Below are 21110 nucleotides of genomic sequence, written 5' to 3' on the forward strand. Positions count from 1 at the left end.
TAAGACTGCAGGGAGAAATATCTACAACCTCAGATATGCAGATGATATCCCTCTAATGGCAGAAAGTGAAGAGGAACTAAAGAGCCTCTTGATGAGGATGAAAGAGGAGAGTGAAAAAGATGACTTAAAACTCAGCACTCAAAATACCAAGATCATGGCATCCAGACTCGTAACTTCATGGCAAATAGAAGGGGCAAAGTGGAAACTGTGGCAGATTTTATTTTCCTGGGCTGCAAAATCACTGAGGATAGTGACTGCAGCCATGAAATTAAAAGATGCTTGCTCCTTGGAAGGAAAGCCATGACAAATCGAGACAGCATATTAAGGGGAACACATGTAAATCCATGGCTGATTTATGTCAATGTATGGCAAAAACCACTACAATACTGTAAAGTAATTAGCCTCCAACTAATAAAAATAAATGAAGAAAAAATAAAAAGCAGAGGCATCATTTTGCCGGCAAAGGTCTGAATAGTCAAAGCTATGGCTTTTCCAGAAGTCATGTATGGAGGTGAGAGGTGGACCATAAAGAAGGCTGAGAGCTGAAGAATTGGTGCTTTTAAGCTATGGTGTTGGAGAAGACTCTTGAGAGTCCCTTGGACTGCAATGACATCAAACCAGTCAATCCTAAAGCAAATCAGTCCTGAAAATTCATTGGAAGGACTGATGCTGAAGCTCCAAAACTTTGGCTACCTGATAAGAACAGACTCACAGGAAAAGACCCTGCTGCTGGAAAAGACTGAGGGCAGGAGAAGAGGGCGACAGAGAATGAGATGTTGGATGGCATCACTGACTCAATGGACATGAGTTTGAGCAAACTCTGGGAGATAGTGAAGGACAGGGAAGCCTGTCCCTGGACAGGACCATGGACTGCAGAGTGGGATAGGCCTTAGTAACTGAGCAACAACTTCCATTGTATACTAAGGTAAGTGAGGAGAATATCAGAGGGAAAAGAAATGTCTTGAAAAGAGGCAAGAATTTAGTTGATACCACCAGGACCACTTAGCATTTATAGAAGTCATTCCTTATTTCCTCAAGGATTATTTTCCTTAAAATAAGCAGAGATTTTTTTCTTCAGGACTTTAGCAATCAAGAAATAAAAATGATGCTACGATATACGAAAGCACAGTAAAGAAAAACATTTTAAAGGCATTCACTTCTAAAAATATGTCAATATTGAAAAATCATGCTCTAAATCCTTTTTCTTGAATTCCCCTTAATAGTTCAGAGAACATTAGTAAAGGCATTGTGATTTGCTGACACAGAACCTCCTAAGACTGCTAAATAAACTACATTTCTTCCTGCTGTTCTCAAATAATCTTTTATGTGCGTAAATTTTTTGTTTGCCCTTATGATTTGGAGGAGGGGTAGGCAATTTGGGGTAAAAATGCTTACACAGTAAGACCTTTTTTGTAAACTGCTGAGGGCAGAGAGGGGAGAGAGATTAACAATAATCACTGACTTGTTCTTTTGTTTAAAGGGGAATGAATTGACCCACACATACAGAAAAAAGATCACAGATTATTTAACATAGGTATGCAAACACAAAATTGCAAAATCACAAAACTTTACTTGGCACAGCATGATTTACTTTAACCATTAAAAGAATTCATAATTGTCCTTCCTATGAAAAGGAAAATATTTGTCAAAAATTAAAGACAGTCACCAGAAAATGGATGTTCATGAGGAGAAGTCACTGCAGAATAAATAAAACAGAGCCGTCAGTGCCACTCGTACTACAGAAACGTAAAACAGTGTGTTAGTGTTCACAGCCCAGAGCAAAGACTCCCCCGCCCTCAGAGGACTGGCTGAGCAGCGTCACACCCAGTCACCGTCAGGCAGCCCCAAACAGCTATGCCAGGACAAGTCTGCTGTCAGTTCCTCAGTTATGACAAGCTCTTGAACACAACCTGCTCCACATCTACCTTAGGTACCTCCACTTATTACCTCCAAACACTTCATAGCCTCCCCTCCATAGTATTCTAATCCTTACCGTTATGTGTACATAATCGAGCCCACCAGGTTCCTCTGTCCATGGGATTTCCCAGGCAAGAATACTGGAGTGGGTTGCCATTTCCTCCTCCAAGGGACCTTCCCTATCCAGGGATCAAATCCAAGCTTCCAATGTCTCCTGCACTGGCAGGCGGATTGCTCTTCACCACTGGGCCACCTGGGAAGCCCTACTGCATGTTTATACTATGTTATACTAATGTGTTATATGTATCTATGCATATCACACATGTAACTAGAAGGTCTCTCTTCCTCTTCGGCTGTACATTCCACAAGAACAGAGACCGTGTCTGTTTCACATAACACACAGCGGGCTCTTGGATACTGCCTAGTACAAAAGTAAGCACACTTTCTGGAATAGAATGCATCCAGGGTTTCACCTATGGCTGTCAGCACTTCACATCCTCAGAGCCGTGACAAGACCATTGCCCCTGCCATGCTAGACTAGAAAGACCTTAACAGTAAACAATGGAGGTTCTCTACTGACCTGTAAAAACCACCAGGCTTGCATTCTGGGCTAAAGTAGGGGCAGGAGGGTCCTTCCGTCAGTCTAATCAGTCAACAGTCACGCCAGTAACTGGCCATGGACTTTTTTGGATTCCAGAGGGCTGCCAGATTGCTTTTCTGTCTACCAACATAAACTCTTACCTGACGCAGTTTTTCTTTTCCTTTAGAACAGCAGAACCCAATGCAAATTTTGTTTCTGCCTTTCATCTCTGTGGAAGGCAGCCTCCATGACTGCCTCTGCTGCTCTTTGCCTCCCAGGACTCACAGCTCTTGGGCAACAGACTCCGCCGAGCTGAGCAGGGTGATCTACATGGCTAGTATGCTGTCAGGAAATGATGGCATGAGACTACTGAAGCTAAATCCTAGAAAACACTGGGGCACCTGCTTCGAGCTTTATCATTTGCTCTAGGGGTGGCGGGGGCCACACTTGGAGGACAGTTTGGCAGTCCTGAGCAGAGGTCTGTGATGAACTGTGTTCTGCCAACAGCTTGCGCCAACTTGCCAGCCACATAAGTAAGTCATCTTGGAAAAGGATCCCCCTGCCTTAGTCAGACCTTCAGATGACTGCCGCCTCACTGCTCTCCTAACTGCTACCTCCTAAGATCCTCGCCAGAACTAACCTACTCAAGAGCTTCCGAGTTCTAAACCACAGAAACTGCAGGTGATAATAAAGGTTCATTGTAGCTTCAGGCCAGTAAATTTGGGAGTAATTTTTTATGCAGCAGTGTATAACTAATACAATCTTTCACCACTCAAGTTTGCACAGAAAATTTTCAAGAAACTGTCACCACTTACACAAAGGGAAATAAGAAATTCATTTTTATTTTCAGTTTTTCATTTACCCCACAAGTCTCACCTCTCTGTTCATTAGATTCCATAAGGAAGACATAGCAACTGGTTGGGTTATTGAAAAATATTTTAGAAGGATAAAATAAGATTCATTCTGCTTTTTTAGAGAAAAGAATTTTCATATGCTAAGTAGAGAACAGAACTTTCTGAAGGTGATGAAAAGATGAGATACGAGAGATAGGACAGAGGCTGAAATGATGCCCTAAAGATCAGGAATGGAAAGGAGGTGAAATAAATTCAGAGATTGGTTTCTTCTGTATGTCACAACCTTGCTTTCCTAAATTTTTACTGAGGCCCAGCCCCAAGAAAATGTGTAATGATCAGTGTGTGGGGGTAAGATACCCAGGATGACAAATCCCAGGAGGTGAGAAAATTTGTACTAGTAATAAAAGAAAAAACTAGGTGACAGCACTTGGATATCAAGATAATCTTAGAAAGATGCATGTGTGTGGGTGTGCTAAGTCGCTTCAGTTGTAGCCAACTCTGCTACATTTCATGGACTGCAGCTCACCAGGCTCCTCTGTCCATGGGATTCTCCAGGCAAGAATACTGGAGTGGGTGGCCATTCCCTTTTCCAAGGGCTCTTCCTGATCCAAGATAGAACCTGCGTCTCTTACATCTCATGCATTGGCAGGTGAGTTCTTTACCACTAGGGTCATCTGGGAAGCTCCAATTTTAGAAAGGTATATGATGGCAATTTGGCAAAAGTACCAGTCTTATTTCTCAATTCTATGGAGAAGCATGCTCAAATGCTTTCTTTTGTTTTCTTCTCTATTCCCTGACATAAAAAATGTGGAACATAAAATGTTCCAATTAGAAACAGAGATGTGTTACCATGATTCCTAAAGGTGGTTAATGAGCCTTTTTTTCCCCTAACAGAAGAATTCTGAATTCATTCGAGTATTTCAATTATTGATATTAAATTCCTTTTAGCCTCATACTGCTTATTTTCTTTTTCAAAGTCTTCTTTCTAGTCTTTCAAAGTCTTTTTCCTTCCCCTTTTATTATAAAATAGGCTAGAAAAACAGAAAAACTGGGATAATTAATAGTGAGTATATAATCAATGTTTTCTCTTAACATAGTCAAAGGGCTTCTTTAAGGAAGACTGGGAGAAACAATGATGAAAAAAAAGTTTTAATTATCCACTGGTTACAGTTAATATTGACTTTATCAATATTAGAATTTCTAAGCATTTTCTTTCTATAGAAGGCAATGAAATCAACAGAGAGAAGGTCTTCATAATCATAAGCTGCTTGCCAGCTTCTATTCTTAAACAGTGGATCCAGGGAAAATGTCCCTGGAACTGTTGGAGTAACTGGGATAAAAAAAAAACAAAACAAAACAAGACCTCAAATACTCAAAAAGCTAGGCTGAATTTGGTTAGAGGCAATTTCCCTCAGAAAAAAAAAAAATAATAATAATCAAAGTAAAACTATCTTAATTAGTTTGTGAAGAGAATTAGCATCGTTACACATCATCGACAATTACCAAAATCCCCAGAGCTTCTCAAAGTCCTCACCAACAAAGGAAACAGAAAGATAAGAAACTCCTTTACAAGCAAAACCCAGAGGCAGAACAAAAAGTGTTGAGATAGCTGGTCAGTACTGCCAGCTCAGCCAGAGCCATCGCCTTGCTGCCAACTCTTGAGTTCCAGAGTTTTTAGGCTGACTCTTACAAGGAAATCCTCGGCTTTACAGAATTAAAAAGAGAACGGTTTGAAAGACCCTGAGCCAGAACCAACCAGTTAAAGTGTCCCTGATTCCTGCCTGGCCCACAAAACTGTGTAAGGTAATAAATGTTTATTGTTGTCTGAAGCTGCTAAGTTTGGGGACTATTCATTATGCAGCAACAGACACTAATATTTCTCATGACTCAAGTTCACACAGTTTGCTAGATTCTCATCAATAATATAAAAGGTAAGAATATATTTTGTATGAATAAATATAATCATTAACGTGTAACATGCAGACAAATGAAAACAAGTTTGTTAACACAATTTCTTCAGTTACAATTAACTGTAACTGTGATAAGGCTGACAGTATAACCTTACGTGCGCTGATTCTTTTACCTAATTTGCCCTAACTTTTATGAATAGCTTCTTTACCTCAAAACCCTTTCAAGTCCCTACAACATGACAGCAGGAAGGAAAATGAGAAAGGAAGTTAACTTATGACAATTTTAGGCTGGAATTACTGCAAACTGCAAATGCAAGTATTCTAAGAAAGTTTTTTTTCTTTTTTAATATTTCTGTATTTGAAAGAATTCTAGAATAGTGACTATAATGCCTTCAGAGCCATTCTTCATCCTTGGGTGAACTGAGTTATCTCTAAAAAGTGGCTTTTTCTTAAATAACAAGTCAAGAAATTTAGGTTTTTCCATCTCTCTCTACAAATCAGCATAAAGTTAAAGCAGCTACCAAGGTAAAAATATGATCTTTCATAAAAATAAAGATTCTTGTTAACAAATTTAGAATTTTATAGATGAGACAGGTGTTACTTAGTGCTCATTTTCATATGAGAAATGGTAAGGTAAGCAGACAAAATGCTGGACGACATAAGAAAATAAAAAAGTCACCTACCCTTAAGAGGATCATGCTCTGCTCTCATAATATCAATGAGGGAATTTTCCAGAGAGTGCATATTCAAACTGTCATACATTCTACTTCGATCCTGGAAGAGAAGGAAAACAAAAAAGAATATAGTCTACACAAATTGTTTCAAAAAGTGATGATTAATGTACTATCTCTTACATAAATTAGGACATTTGACTAATATAATATTACTAGTCAGTTTGCAACCCAAGACAGTATCAATAGCTAAGGATATCCTGAGCTTAATATTAATATCTCTTGTACTGGAGAACAACAGATTTCATACATTTATCTCCAAAATCACATATCAAAAGTATCTTAATCAGCAGTATTAATGCAATAGAGTAAAAACAATTTCTGTTGTTATCATTCTCAACTTATAAATACTTCTGAAATCTTATACACACAGAAAGCATTTTCAGTTGTTATTTAGCTTTTAAACTTTTCACATATATATAGGAATTTGGACACTGGCCCTTGAAAAATAAATATTTGGGGTGAAAAGGCTCCATAATGCACCATACTTTAAACATCAAACATTGTATGCTATCTAATAGTCAGAATTTCATAAAAGAATGCATAAGCATCTTAAACAGTAAAAATTAAAAGCATGAAATACCAATTTCAGAACAAAGACAAACATCAAGAATAATCCTAACATATTGATCTCTGCACTTCCAAATCTCCTCTTCCCTCTACCCACTGTTGCAAAAAATGAAAGCAGGGGAGAAAAAGGTGAAAGGATTTTCACCGCAGCAAATTTCCTATATCATCTCAGAATAAAGTCTTTTGTGTAGTTGGAAGTTTTGTTTGCTGAATGTCAAACCCCTCAACTTGCTTACTAGAAGGAATCTGATTCTGTAATGCTCATGAATTTATATTGTATTCTGTTCAAAATACATTCAATAAACTTGAACAAATATACACAGGGAGCCACCACAGCAAGCCCTGGCCTGTGCCCCCTAATTGCCAAGCAGTCTGTTCCCAAATTATGTCCATGTTAGTCCCACTCATTTAGGTTTAAGTGTGTACCCTATCTGGTGCTTATGTGTTGTATGTAAATGAGGAGAAGGTTGAGCAGGCAGGTCATTTCCAACTCTCAAAGAATGATGAACACAGAAAAAGGAAAGGAAGAACCAGAAAAGTTGGGGAAAAAAGTCTCCACAGAAATCAGAATGAGGCTTAACCAAGGTCCCTGAGCTTCAAGGACCATGCCATCTGTGAGATGATGTAATACTCTGTATGGACATGTATATGTGATTGTTTCCTGAAAAGGTTTATGGCTTTCCTTAGTTTTCCAAAGGAGTCCACAATCCAGAGAAGATCCAGAACCACTCTTTTAGAAAGTCGAGGAAATACATAAGAAGCTTTTCTGAGAGTATGTTGACTTTTTTTAATTCTCCTCTGATGTTTCAATGAGGGTTGCAGGCTTTTTTTTTTTTTTTTTTGCAGAGACGGGGGGAAGGAGGGGGCAGGCAGATCACCACTGCAGACTAAACAAGTCACTGTCAGAGAATTTGAAACTGCAAAGCAACAGTGAATGATGGAAAGAATACTAGACCTGGAGGATCCTGCTGGAGCTTCATCAGTAGCTACATTAGCACCCCTTACTTAGTTTAACTTAGACTCCGTAGATGTCACACACCCACCAGTAATAGGTGTTCCCTAGAACAATGACCTTGACTGGGGATGGGGGCACAGTCGCTTTAACAACGACTCTCACACTTAAGCATGCTTCAGAAACATGTGGAAGCCTTGTCAGACATATAAGTTGCTGGGACTCGTCAACTGATTCAATAGGTCTGGAGTGGCCTCTGAGAATTTTATTTCCAGTAAGTACCCAGCTGATCCCGAGACTGCTGGTCCAAAGACCACACTTTAAGAAGCATTGTGCTTCTTAACCTGAAGCTACTTAACCTTTTTAGGCTTTGTTCCATCTTCGAAAAAATAAAATAATCGCATCAAACTAGATGATCTCTAAAGTCCACTTTAAAAATAATAGAAATAATGGAAAAGCAAAAGACTCACAGTAGTATATAATAAATAAAACTGGAATACAGAAAAACTCGGGCAGAAATGACATGCAATTTTTGTAATCTATCCAATTAAGTCCATCTTTTGTGCTTCTACTGTATGAGGTCATAACTAATTTGTTGGTTTTCCTGCATCTGTCAATGAATTTCTAAGTTAATCAGGGGTAGGGACCTGCTAATTATGGAATATAGCTATCTCTCAAATGTTTGTTGAATGAACAGTACTTTATTTTTACCATAAAAACTTTGCAAAAGTTTAAGTTGAGCTCAGTGAGGGCAAAGACTGCACTTTTAGGTGGTAATTACAAAGGACTGCAAATCTTCTGAGAATCCTCCATGGACTAGGTACTCAAAACGTTAAGTAACTAAACTGAGACATGTATCAAGTAATAATGTGACCTTGCTGTCTGTCGACTTGAGAATTTCCAACCACACAATGGAAGATTAAATATTATATTCAAAGTTCCAAAATGTATTTAAAATATGGAATTTAAAAAGTAAACTGGCATGACAAAAATTGTTCATGTAATTAAACAAACAAATCTTTAAAAAAGTATGCTATATCAAAGGGTTCTAAGATGGAATACAACATAGACACTTTATAGTCTATTGATCTTAAATTCTTACAAAGAAATGTATTATGGTTCAGGGCTATTTTCTCAGGCTTATGTTTTCTGAACAGAATCAGACCATGCCCTGTCTTCAGCCAACCTATGAACTTAATTAATGGTGACTGCTGCTGCTAAGTCACTTCAGTTGTGTCCAACTCTGTGCGACCCCACAGACGTCAGCCCACCAGGATCCCCCATCCCTGGGCTTCTCCAGGCAAGAACACTGGAGTGGGTTGCCATTTCCTTCTCCAACACAGGAAAGTGAAAAGTGAAAGTGAAGTCACTCAGTCGTGTCCAACTCTTAGTGACCCCATGGACCGCAGCCTACCAGGCTCCTCTGTCCATGGGATTTTCCAGGCAAGAGTACTGGAGTGGGGTGCCATTGCCTTCTCCGTAATGGTGACTAATACCACCCAAATTTGAATTTCCCATACAACTTTTGTTTATGTATTTATTTGGCCAGCCTCTACTTCCATTCCAAGGAGTATGAACTTGCTTTAGAGCACAACAAAATTAATGCAGAATCCTATACATACTGTAAATGGGCCATGGATAATATTTAAGGTATGAAGAGAAAATATATAAGCAAGTTATTCAATAAATGTATCAACTCTGGCAACTCTTATTTTTAAAATAAAAAAAGCCACATGGATTAGCAGCTTTAGCTTTAATGCCTATATCCAACTGAAACAGTGAGATGCCGACTTATAAAGTCCCTTATTTTCCTTTGCATATCAAGTCTTTCATCATGAAACAAACTCCTATTTCAGAAAAGAAAACAGCAAGCTATTTTAAAACTATTAACTTAGTTATACTTTATTAAGCATCAGCTGCAGCCCACATGATTTTTAAATCACCAAATACAAAATAGCCTTGAGCAGACAAAGAGCTCATGACCTCGCAAAAGTTACTTTCTGGGTAATGGAACCTGGAGGTTATTCACATTAAAAAAAAAAATACAGATAATTCCATTAAGTAAAGTGTGGGGATTAAAATATAACTTCTGGAAAAAAAAAAAAACAGAAACATATCTGATTAAAAGTCAAATACTCATGCATTCTTCAGGAATAGGGACATTGGAACAAATTGTGTTCATGTAAACTCCCATTGGTTCAAAAGCTAAATGGAAATCCTGAATCCATTTTAAAGTTACCATAAACACAGGAATACTGATTATCATAAAAAGATGGGGAATCACAGCAATGTAATTTACATTTATTACTACATGGTTATTTAAAAACAGCCAATACATTTCACAAAAGAAAGAATCTACCAGAAAAAGTTTATCCAAATCTACTGCAGAAATATGAAAGCTATGTGGCAAAGAACCAACTAAATGGGCTTTCAGAAACTGAGATTACAGTATCCCACAACAATGAACAGGCAAAAATTAGAACACAGTGGTAAAAAAAAAACTACTATCTCTTATATTCTAATAGTTTGCTTTAAATACAGACATTTTGCCACAAAGACTTATGGAAGCAACAACGAACTCCTAGAAAGACAGAAAGAACAAAGTCATTCTAACTTTAAAAAGGATGACCTGGGAAAGATTATAAACACTGAAGGTAACTAATGAGGTCAACAGTGACGTTAAAATACAACAAAAGGAACTTGAACTTAGTTAAATGGGAACTTTTTTATGGGATGTTGTATTTTTGCTTTGACATAATCAAAACCCTATTTATTTCAAAAGAAGTGGGTAAGTAGAAGCTTTTCCTTTTGGCGATGATGTATTCTCCCTATGAAAAAAGAGGCAGATTACAGAAAGTCCACCAGGCTCCTCTGTCCATGGGATTCTCCAGGCAAGAATACTGGAGTGGGTTGCCATGCCCTCTTCCGGGGATCTTTCCAATCCAGGGGTTGAACCTGGGTCTCCAGCACTGCAGACAGGTTCTTCACCATCTGAGCTACCAGAGAAGCCCATAGAAAAACTCCATAACATCATATGTAAAGTTATATCAGATGGCTCGGGCATATATTCTTCTGCCTAAGTAGAAAGATCAGCTTTTGCTGTATTTCTGTGCTTAGTTCTCCTGATTACACTCTGCCACTGCACTTACTGACCGAGCAGCAGGTACTGTGCTGCTCTGCCTCAGTACGCAATGCAGCTCTCCACCTCATAGGCTCCCACCCGAGTCTCTGCTTGCTCCACACAGAGATATCCCTTATTCATCCAACCGGACTTTCATCTTCTCAAAAGCAAAGAACAGTATCTCCCCGGACATATCTCCAGGGTAAAGTACTACTGCATATACAATGAATATACACTTCTTGATCTTCCTTTATTATTCTAATCCTCAACAAAGAGCTGTAACAGTGATTTGGTGGGGGGTGGGGGGTGGGGGTGGAATCAAGCCCCAAATAGCCAAAGCTAATTTAGTACCCACAATGGTTAAATAAAATGGAAAGGTAAGTAAAAAAATACCTGGTGTAAGAAAGTATCAAGTACAAGTAAAGAACTGAACACAGATAGGAAACATAAAAAGAATTCATTACATAAGCACAGATAATAAGAGATCCCATCCTACCTTATTTTCAGTAGGTAGTTTCACAACTACCGATGTCCCTATAACTCATCTAGTTTAAGAATCACAATTTGAGGAAAGTTTCACTAAATGAAAACTTGGCCTTGGCCTTGTTTCTTGTCTCCAAAGAATGTATTTTTCTCAGAGGTCCCCAGATTATCACATTTATCATAATAGCCTGGATATTAAAGATCAGCAAAAAATATCTTCAGTTAAGTCAAGGTAGTTTATGTACATTCCCAGGAATTGCAGGGAGAACATCTATAAGACCCCAAGTCTAGAGCTGGAAAAAAAATATATATATACACACACACATACACTCAGCTAAAGAGCAGGCCAACTCTCACAGGCTTTACAGGCTATAATACAGTTTTAAAGGCACGGTGTTGGTTTGTTTACAGAAAACTGATATGCCATATATAAACTAAGTAATAACAGCTCCTAGTATATTCGCTCTCCATTGAAAATATTCCAGTATTAATGAATAAATATACTGTAGCCTGTTTATCTGCCTGAAAATTCAAGTTGAAGGTAACTTAGAATTCATACTTTTGAGTATGACTTAGCATATTAGCAAGAGTAGCAAATAGCATTTTAAACAAAAGTAGTATTATATTTAGCCTTAAAAAAACTAACAAAAATACATTCATTTTAAACTCAGAAATGAATATAACAATTTATATTTGTTTTTAAAAAGTTTTTAATCTGAAGTTTTTTGATAAAAAAAAAAAAGAGGGGGTATTTTAAATAAGGAAATGCCAATGTGAAAATTTTACATACAACTGAAATAAAACCAACGTACAAAACTATTTCTTTTCCATTTACTAAATTCAATTACACGTCCCATTGTTGGTATAGGTTAGGCCAGGTACAAGAATTAAGACTTCAGTTCTACGGTTTACTACATTTTAGACTTAAATCAATTTGAGACTTAAGGAAATTTTAAAAGTTAAATGTTTTTAAATAATGTATTTGTTAACTAAAATGCATTAGTATAAAAATATTGTATATGATGAAAAAAGATCAGAAATGAAAATAATCTCCCCAGATATTTTAGTGTCTAAGTATTTTCTATAATTTTAACTTTGCAAAATAGTGAGGAACTACCCAACTGTTTAAGATACCAATTGCAGTTTGTAGCTGCTGCTGTATTTCTAAGAACCTCAACTTCAAATACCTCAACCTTTTATGGAAAGATAGGAACCCTGAACAAATTTTGTATAATAAGTACCCTTAGGGTACTGAAAGAAAAAACAACATTGCTTTTAAGGCCAGGTGGGACGTCATAGAGTACCTCCACTGCGTGGGACCAATGCCCATTGCTCTCCCTGCCCCCCAAATAAAGCAAGACCCTTGCATTCTAAAAATAAAGGAGGGGGATTAGGAAGCAGGGAGCAAAAGACATGGCCACAATAGATGAAAGAAAGCACAAGAGCTGGCTACAAAGGCCTTACAGGATCTAGTTCTAGACATTCCTCTTACAGATAGGCAGACTATGACCCAAAGAGATGAAAGCCCATAAAATGTGTCATCCAATATCAAAAAACTTGTGAGAGGAAGATGATTCAGGTTTCAGATCTCCTTTTCTTCTAGGTCAGTTCACTTTCCACTATCTTTTTCTTCACCATTCTCTTCAACTTCATCCTCATATCTCAGGCTCAGGAATCCATAGGGATTGCCAATATCTCAACAATTTACCAAAAAATAAAAATTAAAAAAAATTATCCTTACGCATCAACATCCTTTTTCTTAAAGTGAATTTACCTTGAATCCTAAGGGCATAGATAAGAGCAGAGAAGCTGAATGGGAGGGCTGACAGCCCTCATCCTGTGGGAGTCTCATGGGCATCTCTGCAGAGCCCAGTTTGAAAATTTCCCTTTCATTATGACCTCTATCTACCGCAGCATTTTTCTACCCACTGAAGCCATCTTAATAACCTAATCTCTCAACATCTGCCCCCCAAAGCCCCATGGATCCTCACTGACATCTTTGTCTTATTTTTCCTCCACAGATACACATCTCGCTCACATATCCTCTTGCTTCCTCCTGGTACAACCTCTTCACATAATTATGTCCTTTCTTGTCTAAAAACATGTCCCTTGACACCTTCAAAATAATTACCAGTTTTTCTCTTTTAGCATACCATCTCCTAGGCATTTATGTATTTAATTTGAACACCATTACTTGAAAATGCCACTAATATAGCCTAACTGTGCCAGAGAAGAGAGGAGAGTAGAAATAGGATGGATTACACTGCAACATTAACAAGATAACAAATTACAAATTACATGAGATACGTACTTATTTCTAACTGGAGATCCTGGCAGGACTACTTTGGTAAATAGGCGGACTTATTTAAAACAAGTGCTAATGGCTAATTACTGAAGTTACTGCCAACCCTACAGGTTAGAAAGGTATTTTCAAATGTAATATTAATCTGTTTATACAGTCCTTACTTGTAAAATCATTTCATGTTGATAAAGTAACTACGGATAACAGAGCTCCATTCACTGGACCCCCACAGAGTCAAGTCTATGGTCATTCACACTTGGGCTCTGTAATAAAGAATCCTCTTTTGTGAGGACTGAGTGTCCTACTTGTCCTGCAAACAATTCTCATCACCTGTACCCAGTTCGCATTCAAATTTCATCTGCAGGAAGAAAGAGAGCATTCTGTAACCATAAAGGACTTGAAGGCAATTCGATCAAGACTTGACTCTCAGATGTTTGACTCAGTTTCTTTTCTATAAGGAACTGATTATTTGGGAAAAGATAAGTGCATTTCATAGCACTAACAAAATTTAGAGAAATACCATAAACTTTTTTTATAAAGGTGAAAAACTGAACTAAGGGTTTTCTTAGAAGCATATATCTCAAGACACATACAGCATGTTTCATGAAACAGTGTGCCAAAAAATTCTATAAAACATTTATGAAATGTATGATTAGATGTTAAACAAACATATGATTTTATACCTAACTGCAAATGATTCTGAGAAGACATAAAATATGTTCAGTTTAAATGATTCTGAAAAGAAATAAAAGGTATTCAGTTTGACTGATGTTTAAAGTCAGGTGCACTTGGGTACATGATTCCTTTTTCCAAAAACAATTACGTTCAGGAAATGTATAAAGATTATGAGTTATTTTCAAATTTAAAAACGAAACACTTTAAATAATTTAAGTGAATCCTTTAAAAATAAATTGCTTTCACGCTTTCTGACATATGCTTAAACAAGTATAAGTGAAAAGTACATACTAAATCCTACTCACAATACAAATACTAAACCCCTAGCCAAAATCCTGGTAAGTACACACTGTGCAGCCTACCTGGTCTATTCTGGATGTTCCGGCTGCAGTGCACCAACTATCTTGGAGTGAATCTGAGCCCCAAGCTGGCAACTGCAAACTAGATCTCACCTTCAATAGCATAGAAGTTTTCATCAGAAACAAGCAGTTCTCTTCCCCATACCCACCCACAAAAAAAAAAGAAAAAGAAAAGGAACAAAGAATGAAAAGAAAAAAAAAAACAATCAAAAGTTCTATCTTGTATCTTTGTTCCATCCTCTAACAGTGTTAAAGGAAAGATATTCTCATTTTAAATAATATAAGGGGACTTCATTAACTTAAAATATCAACAAAATATTAAAGGTCTGAAAAAATGTCTAATCATCATAAATATTAGGCCACATTTAGAAAAAGTCACTGAATCAGTGAACAAATTTGAATTCAATGTAAAACATCCTAATATTATTTTGCCTCGATCAGAGCTGCACTAACTATATTTGAATATACATACAGCTGATCATAGTCAAATTCATGAACAATTACTAAATATTTTAGTTCAGCTATATTGGAGGAGAAACTCATTTTGGTGGCCTATTAAAGATTAATAAATTAAGGCATTTTCAAGGAGCTGCCAATTAAAAAGCTTCAATGTGAATTTAAGAAATATAGCAGGGTTCTTCTACACTTTATGAAGCTTATTTTCTATTATGTGTTTAGAAAATTTTTTTTTAAGTCTCATTTTCTCTGTATAGGTATTTTATCCTGTGATAATTAAATCAGACACTTAAACATTTGAGCTTTCTCATTTTAATCCATGAACTTTATCATACTATGACTACTACCACCACCCAATTTCCTATATTGAAAGATTAACATTAGAAACAAGGCCATTTACACACCATTCTTACCTGTAAGGGTAAGAGTGTATTACTATTGTTGTCAGTTCTGAACACATTATCTTCAATCCAAGATTTTGGAGTCAGTGATGGAGTAGAGCGAGTGAATTTCGGTGGTGCTATGACATTACCAGAAAACGGTTTCTTCAATGGAGATATCTGATTCATAGTTCCTGGAATTCCCATGTTTCCAGTTCTACGATGATCTCTGCCATGCATTGCTCCCCAGGACATACTTCCAGTGCCCCAGCCACTGCTTTGATGGTTGCTCCAAGGAGATTGTTTCAGAAGAGGCTGGGGAAAATACATCTATTTAAATTATAGGCATTTAAAGAGTTTATAATTGAAATCCAAACTTAGGCCTGAGGTAAGAATTTATATAATCTTTTAAAAAATAAGCATTTAATAGACTTGAGACCTTGTGTATGAAAACACACTCACTTAATGCTAGGTGTCTTTTCCTACTCTCGTCTACATAAATTATAATGAAGCAAGCAGATATTTCATGACAATTACTAACATAGAACCATGCAATTACTTGTTTTCCCCTTCAGAGAGAGCCATATACATGACAGATATGAAGAAAAAGCTAAAGATAAAAATTGAAATTAACTTTGAAGATCCTTAAGATATAATTTACACTATGATCTTTACGCAATCATATTCTGCTAAGCATACCACTAGAAATAGGGTTTTATTCATTAAAATACGCCAACCATATGAGTGAAATATTTAGACTTTACGTTTCTAAAACAAGTTATATCACTGTAAAAGTGGTTAATAACATTTGGCTTTATTCTATTGCATGGAATAAAAATGCCTTTGGGGGACAGAGAAAATACAAGAAATGTCTCTCTCTTTTTTTTTTTTGCACTGTTTATTCAACTTTTAAAAAATTTTATTCCAGTTTTAATGTACTTTCTTTGAAATTTTTGTAGTTGTTATTTCACTTAACTATCCAAGAAACTGTTATTATCTGCTATTATCCATAGGCAGATACACTGAGATAACTATATACTTTGATCATTCTAGTAGAGATCTTAATAATACAAGTCTCCATTAATGTCATCCATTTTCAAAAATAAATTATATTCCAAAACAGAACCAATGGCAAGAAAAGTTAAGTGATCAAAGAATGAAAAATTCTCCAAGAGGCTATAACTGTAGATTTTGAAGAGTATTAATTACTAGCAATTGTCAATTGACAATAAGCTTATAATAATTTTGTGCTAACATTGAGCCAAAGGGAGTATGGGTCATGGAGTTACTATATAAGTTAATAAGTTACTGTTAAGTCAAGCACTCTTAAATCTATTTTTTTGGTAAACCTGGTCTATAGTATCTGTTTTAAAAAAATTTTTAATGCTAATATAACCATGAATATATACTACCCTTTCCCACTCTACATACTTCAAAAGCATAGCTAAGGGTCCATGGACAAATCCCTCATTCTTGAGGGCCTTACTTTCCTCATGGACACAGTGCTCAAACTTCTCTTGCAGTGATCTAAAATTCCATTTAATAGCTGGGTGACCTTTAACACTCCATTTCGAGACCCTTCTTTTTGACAAAAAGCAGATTACAGTTAAATATGGATCTCTGTATACAGTCTTCTAATAATAGTCCATGGCCTCAAGAACACAAACATACCTATTGATAATAGCCGGGACAAGTTTCTAGTTAAAACAGAAAGACCCTGACATCCAAAAGATAGTTCTTCAAGATCAGGTAAATCATGGAAAAGTGGCATACTATTTCAAAATTACCTAATTTCAACTCTTACAGGCCACATTCTCCTTTCTCAGGGAGAAACCAGTGGAGTGATTCAACAAAAGCTGTTAACTGTTATTCTGATTAATTTAAATAAACTGTTAACTGTTACTTGGGCTAATTTAGATAGTAGTCACCTCTTGAAAAGGTTAATCCTTAAAAACTAACTGGTCAATGGAAAAAGTTACATCAGTAAGTTAATACTTAAGGTTAAGGTCCAATTTTGCTCCTCAATCTTTAATCACTGAAGTGGCCTTAGACAGAATAAGCACTTTAATAAATGCTGACTAGATAAAAAAAAAAAAAAGAACAACAAAATACTCTTTCAATGTCAACTAACCAACCCAGCGGTCTCTCAAGACGTTGTCCTGACAGGATAACACAGACCTTGAATTTCAGAAAGGACCCGGATGAATAACCTGCGCGTTGTGATTTCATAGTTACACTACCCCCTTAAAATATACACACCCTATCATTCAAGAGAAGGTTAAGGCCACCAAAAAAAAAAAAAAAATGGAAAAGTCTTCTCTTCAAGGTAACACACTAATCGCAGGCTCGTTTAGTTTTAAAACTTACAAGATAATACCCAAACCTTGAAAGGCACAGAAAGTGAAACGACCTTGGAGCATCTATCTCCTCAAGCATCTGACAGCTCGGGCCGGACCCGCGCCGGCAGGGAGGCAGGTCGGCGGGAGGAGTGCTGCCGGGCGGCCGCTCGCCGACGCGGGTCCCACCGGGTTAGGCGGTGCGGGCGGCCACCGCCTCGCCCGCGACGGCTCCCTCCGGCCAATTCAGGAGGAAAGAAACCCCAAAGCAAAAAGGCCGTTCCGCCCGTTCCCTCACTGGACGGCGGCGGAGGCTCACGGGCTGCCCACACGCGTGGCCTCCGGTAATCCTTCTCCTCCTTCCCCAGTTCGCTTCCCACAGCCGCTCCACCCGAGGCCGCCGCCCGTGCCCGCCGGTCCCGCGGTCCCCGAACCACGGCCGCCTCGTCGCGTCTCCCGGGCTCGGGGAAGTCGACCGGCCGGTCGGCCGCCCGGCCGGCCGGCCAGAGGGGAGCCGGCGGAGTCCTGGGGTCGATCGCTCCGCGGGACCGGAGGGGACGTCGCGCCCGGACGCCCGCCGCCCCGGCCCCGGCGCCATTCCGCTTCGGCCCCAGCCCCCAGCGCCAGGCCGGGGCGTTCGAGGGGGCGCCCGGCCGGAGCCACTTCCAGCCGGGCCCGCCTCCGGAGCCTCACAGCCCACGGTGGCCACAGCCCTCCCGCCCCGCCGGCGGCCGGCGGCCCGAGTCCCGTGGCCCTTCACCGCCCTCCGCGTCCCACTCCCTCGGGCGAGCGGCCCTCGCCGCGGCTCCTCGGAGCCGCTCGGGCCGAGCCCGGTCTCCGGCCGCCCCGCCCGCGGTCTCCCCGGCCCCGCGACGCAACCGGGCCGCCGGCCGTCCGCCGTTACCTGGTGGTGGTTGTAGGAGTTCCTCTGCTGCAGGAAGGCGGCGGCCGCCGCCTGGTGCTGCTGCTGGAGCTGCGGGCTGACTGGCGACCTCCGGCTCTGCGGCTGCTGCGGCGCCGCGGGCGGCGGGGGCTGCTGCTGAGGTAAATTCATGGCGGGCGGCGGGGGCACGGCGGCCGCCGAGAAAGGGCCCCCGAAGCCGCCCCCGCCGCCGCCGCTCGCCGGCACGCTGAGCCCCGCGCAGCCGTGCGGGGACACAGGCGAGAAGCTCGGGAAGAAGGCCGGGTTCATGGACGACGGCAGCCCGGGGTAGAAGCCGTTCTCCGAATCGGGGCTGGGCGGCGGCATGGCGCTGAGCGAGCCGCCGCCGCCGCCACCGCCACCCGGGGTGGCGGCCGACGAGCCCGGCGGCTGCGGCTGCGGCTGCGGCGGCTGCTGGGGCGGCGGCGGCGGCGGCGGCTGCTGGGGCGGCGGCGGCGGCTGGGACTGGGGCGGCGGCGACGCGGTCTGCACCGACCAGGGGGTGCCGAAGCCGGGCAGCGGCGGCGGCGACGCGGAGCCGCCTCCCCCTCCGCCTCCGGGGGGCCCCCCGCCCCCGCTGCTGCCGCCGCCGCCGCCGCCCGGGTGCGGAAGGTCCGGGCTCTGCAGGCTGCTGAAGGCGCCCGCGCCGAGCGCCCCGCCGGGCAGGAGGTTACTGGGACTGTTGAGCAGAGGGTGGTTGGGGGACTCCATGGAGCCCGGCGCGGGGTTCACCGGCGGCGTCGAGGGGGCCAAGCCCGCATTAGGGGGCTCGGCGGCGCTGCCCTCGCCCGCGGCCGGGGTCTTGCGAGGGCTGCCCGCGCCTCCGTGGCGGCGCCGCGGGGCTGCGGGCGGCGAAGGCTGGAGCTGCGGGAGCGGGGTCAGGTCGGCCGGGCGCTGCCGCTGGGCGAAGTCCTGCGGCGGGAGGTGCTGCGGATGCGGGAGGCTGAACGGCGGCGGCGGCGGCGGCGGCTGGCGCTGGGCGAGCGGCGCCGGCTGGAGGAGCTGGCCGGGCGGTGGCGGCGGCGGCGGTGGCGGCGGCGGGCTGAACCGGCCCGGGCAGTGGAGCGGCGGCGGCAGCGGCTTCGAGTCCGGAGGGTGGGGAAGATGGGGAGGGCTGAACTCTTTCCTCTTCTGGCTGCTCAGCTGCTGCTGCTGCCGCTTACTGAAGTCCTGCGGGGAGGAGGTGCGGCGGCAGCAGCAGCAGGAGGCGGAGGAGGAGGAGGGGTGGTGCAGACTCGGTTTGAAGTCCTGGGAGGGGAGGAGGTGGGTCACACCCGCGTTCGTGCCGCCGCTGGGGTGGTGGTTGGGGAGTTTCTCCGTGGCCGCCGCCCCCGAGAGCGGCCGCGCCGGCTGCTGTGTCAGCCCCAGCAGCAGCTCATCCTGCATGGTCTGCTGATGCGCCAGGAACGGGGAGGAAGAGGAAGCGACGACGGCGGCGGCAGCCGAGCGGTCCGCGCCGCCGCAGCGGAGGGGGATCGACAAGGGGGAGGCGGCCTCGGAGAAGCCGGTGACAGGCAACGGCGGCGGCGAGAGCGGGCCGAAGGGCGTGGCGGAGGGCAGCGGGGCGGCGGGTCCCGCGGCGGAGGGACAGTACGCTCCGCCGCTGAACAGGGACCCGGGGCTGTTGCTTCGGAGAGGGGCGGTGTGCAGCACCCCAAAGCCGAAGTCCCTCATTTATCAGGCCGGCGGCCGCGGGAGGAGACGCGCCCCGTCCGCCGCCGCCGCCGCCCTGCCTAAGAAGCCACCGGATCTGAGGCGGCGCGGCCGTGGTGGAAGGAGGTGGGGCGGGGGAAGTCAGTGAGAGAGGGACACCGTGACTGAGCCAGGGGGGCACCGACTTCGGCCCCCGCCACCTCTCGCGGCGCTCACCGCCACCCCCCGAGACCGGCTCGGGCTCCGCCGCCGCGGCCGCCGCCGCCCAGGCCGCTTAAGAAGCCCGGAACGTGCGTCAGCGCCACCTCACAATCGCGCCGCCCCCCGCGGTGCGTCCCGGCACGCGCGGGCCCGCGGCCGCCGCGCCCCCCACTGCCCCGCCCCTGCCGCCGCCGCCCCGCCTCTCATGAATATACAGATGAGGGCCGGGGACGCGCTCGCGCTCTCGGGAGGGCCGGGGTGGGGCGGGGAGCGCGGGCGCGAGCGCGAGCGACGCGTCTCGTCAGGCTACCCCCGCGTCCGGGAAAAGGAGCGGCCGGTTGGACCGGCGTGGGGCTGGCGACGCCTGAGCGCTTGGCGCGCGCTCACGAGAACAAGCACGCGCGCGTGCGCGAGGCTCGAACGGTTCCTGGGCAACCGCCCCTCCTGGCGCGGGGTCCCGGCGGAATCTGCGGCAGGTCGCGCGCGCCACCTGCCCTCCGACCGCGTCTCCCTCAGGGCCCCGCCCGGGGTCACGGGAGCCCCCGGCTGCCGGGATAGGGGTCCGCCCTAGGCGGTGCTGGCCCGCGGGGGAAACTGAGGCCCGGGAGTGGTTCTCCGCGTCGGCGGCCGCGCGGGGACCCCGGCGCCTCGCGTCCCCTCGGGACTTGGCGCTGGAGGCCTCTGACCGGCTCGCGTGTGCAGGGCTCG

At 43.3% G+C, this 21110-nt stretch overlaps 1 protein-coding gene across 6 annotated transcripts in view; it reads right to left on the reverse strand.

Annotated features, from left to right (window-relative positions):
• CPEB2 (cytoplasmic polyadenylation element binding protein 2) overlaps positions 1–20359 on the reverse strand; it is a 73161-nt gene extending 52802 nt beyond the window's left edge. For 4 of the 6 annotated variants that reach the window (XM_043906171.1, XM_043906169.1, XM_043906170.1 and 1 more), the window contains exons 1-4: positions 18531–20359; positions 15324–15605; positions 14458–14547; positions 5945–6035 (exon numbers count right to left, since the gene is read on the reverse strand). In XM_043906171.1, coding sequence (XP_043762106.1) covers positions 5945–6035; positions 14458–14547; positions 15324–15605; positions 18531–20222 — 2155 coding nt within the window. In that variant the 5' untranslated portion in view covers positions 20223–20359. The remainder of the gene's footprint in view (positions 1–5944; positions 6036–14457; positions 14548–15323; positions 15606–18530) is intronic. The other 2 variants (XM_043906173.1, XM_043906172.1) reach the window with 1 other exon arrangement.
• Between the last annotated feature and the right edge of the window lie 751 nt (positions 20360–21110).

Source organism: Cervus elaphus, chromosome 6 (assembly GCF_910594005.1).
Source record: "Cervus elaphus chromosome 6, mCerEla1.1, whole genome shotgun sequence".
NCBI lineage: Eukaryota > Metazoa > Chordata > Mammalia > Artiodactyla > Cervidae > Cervus > Cervus elaphus.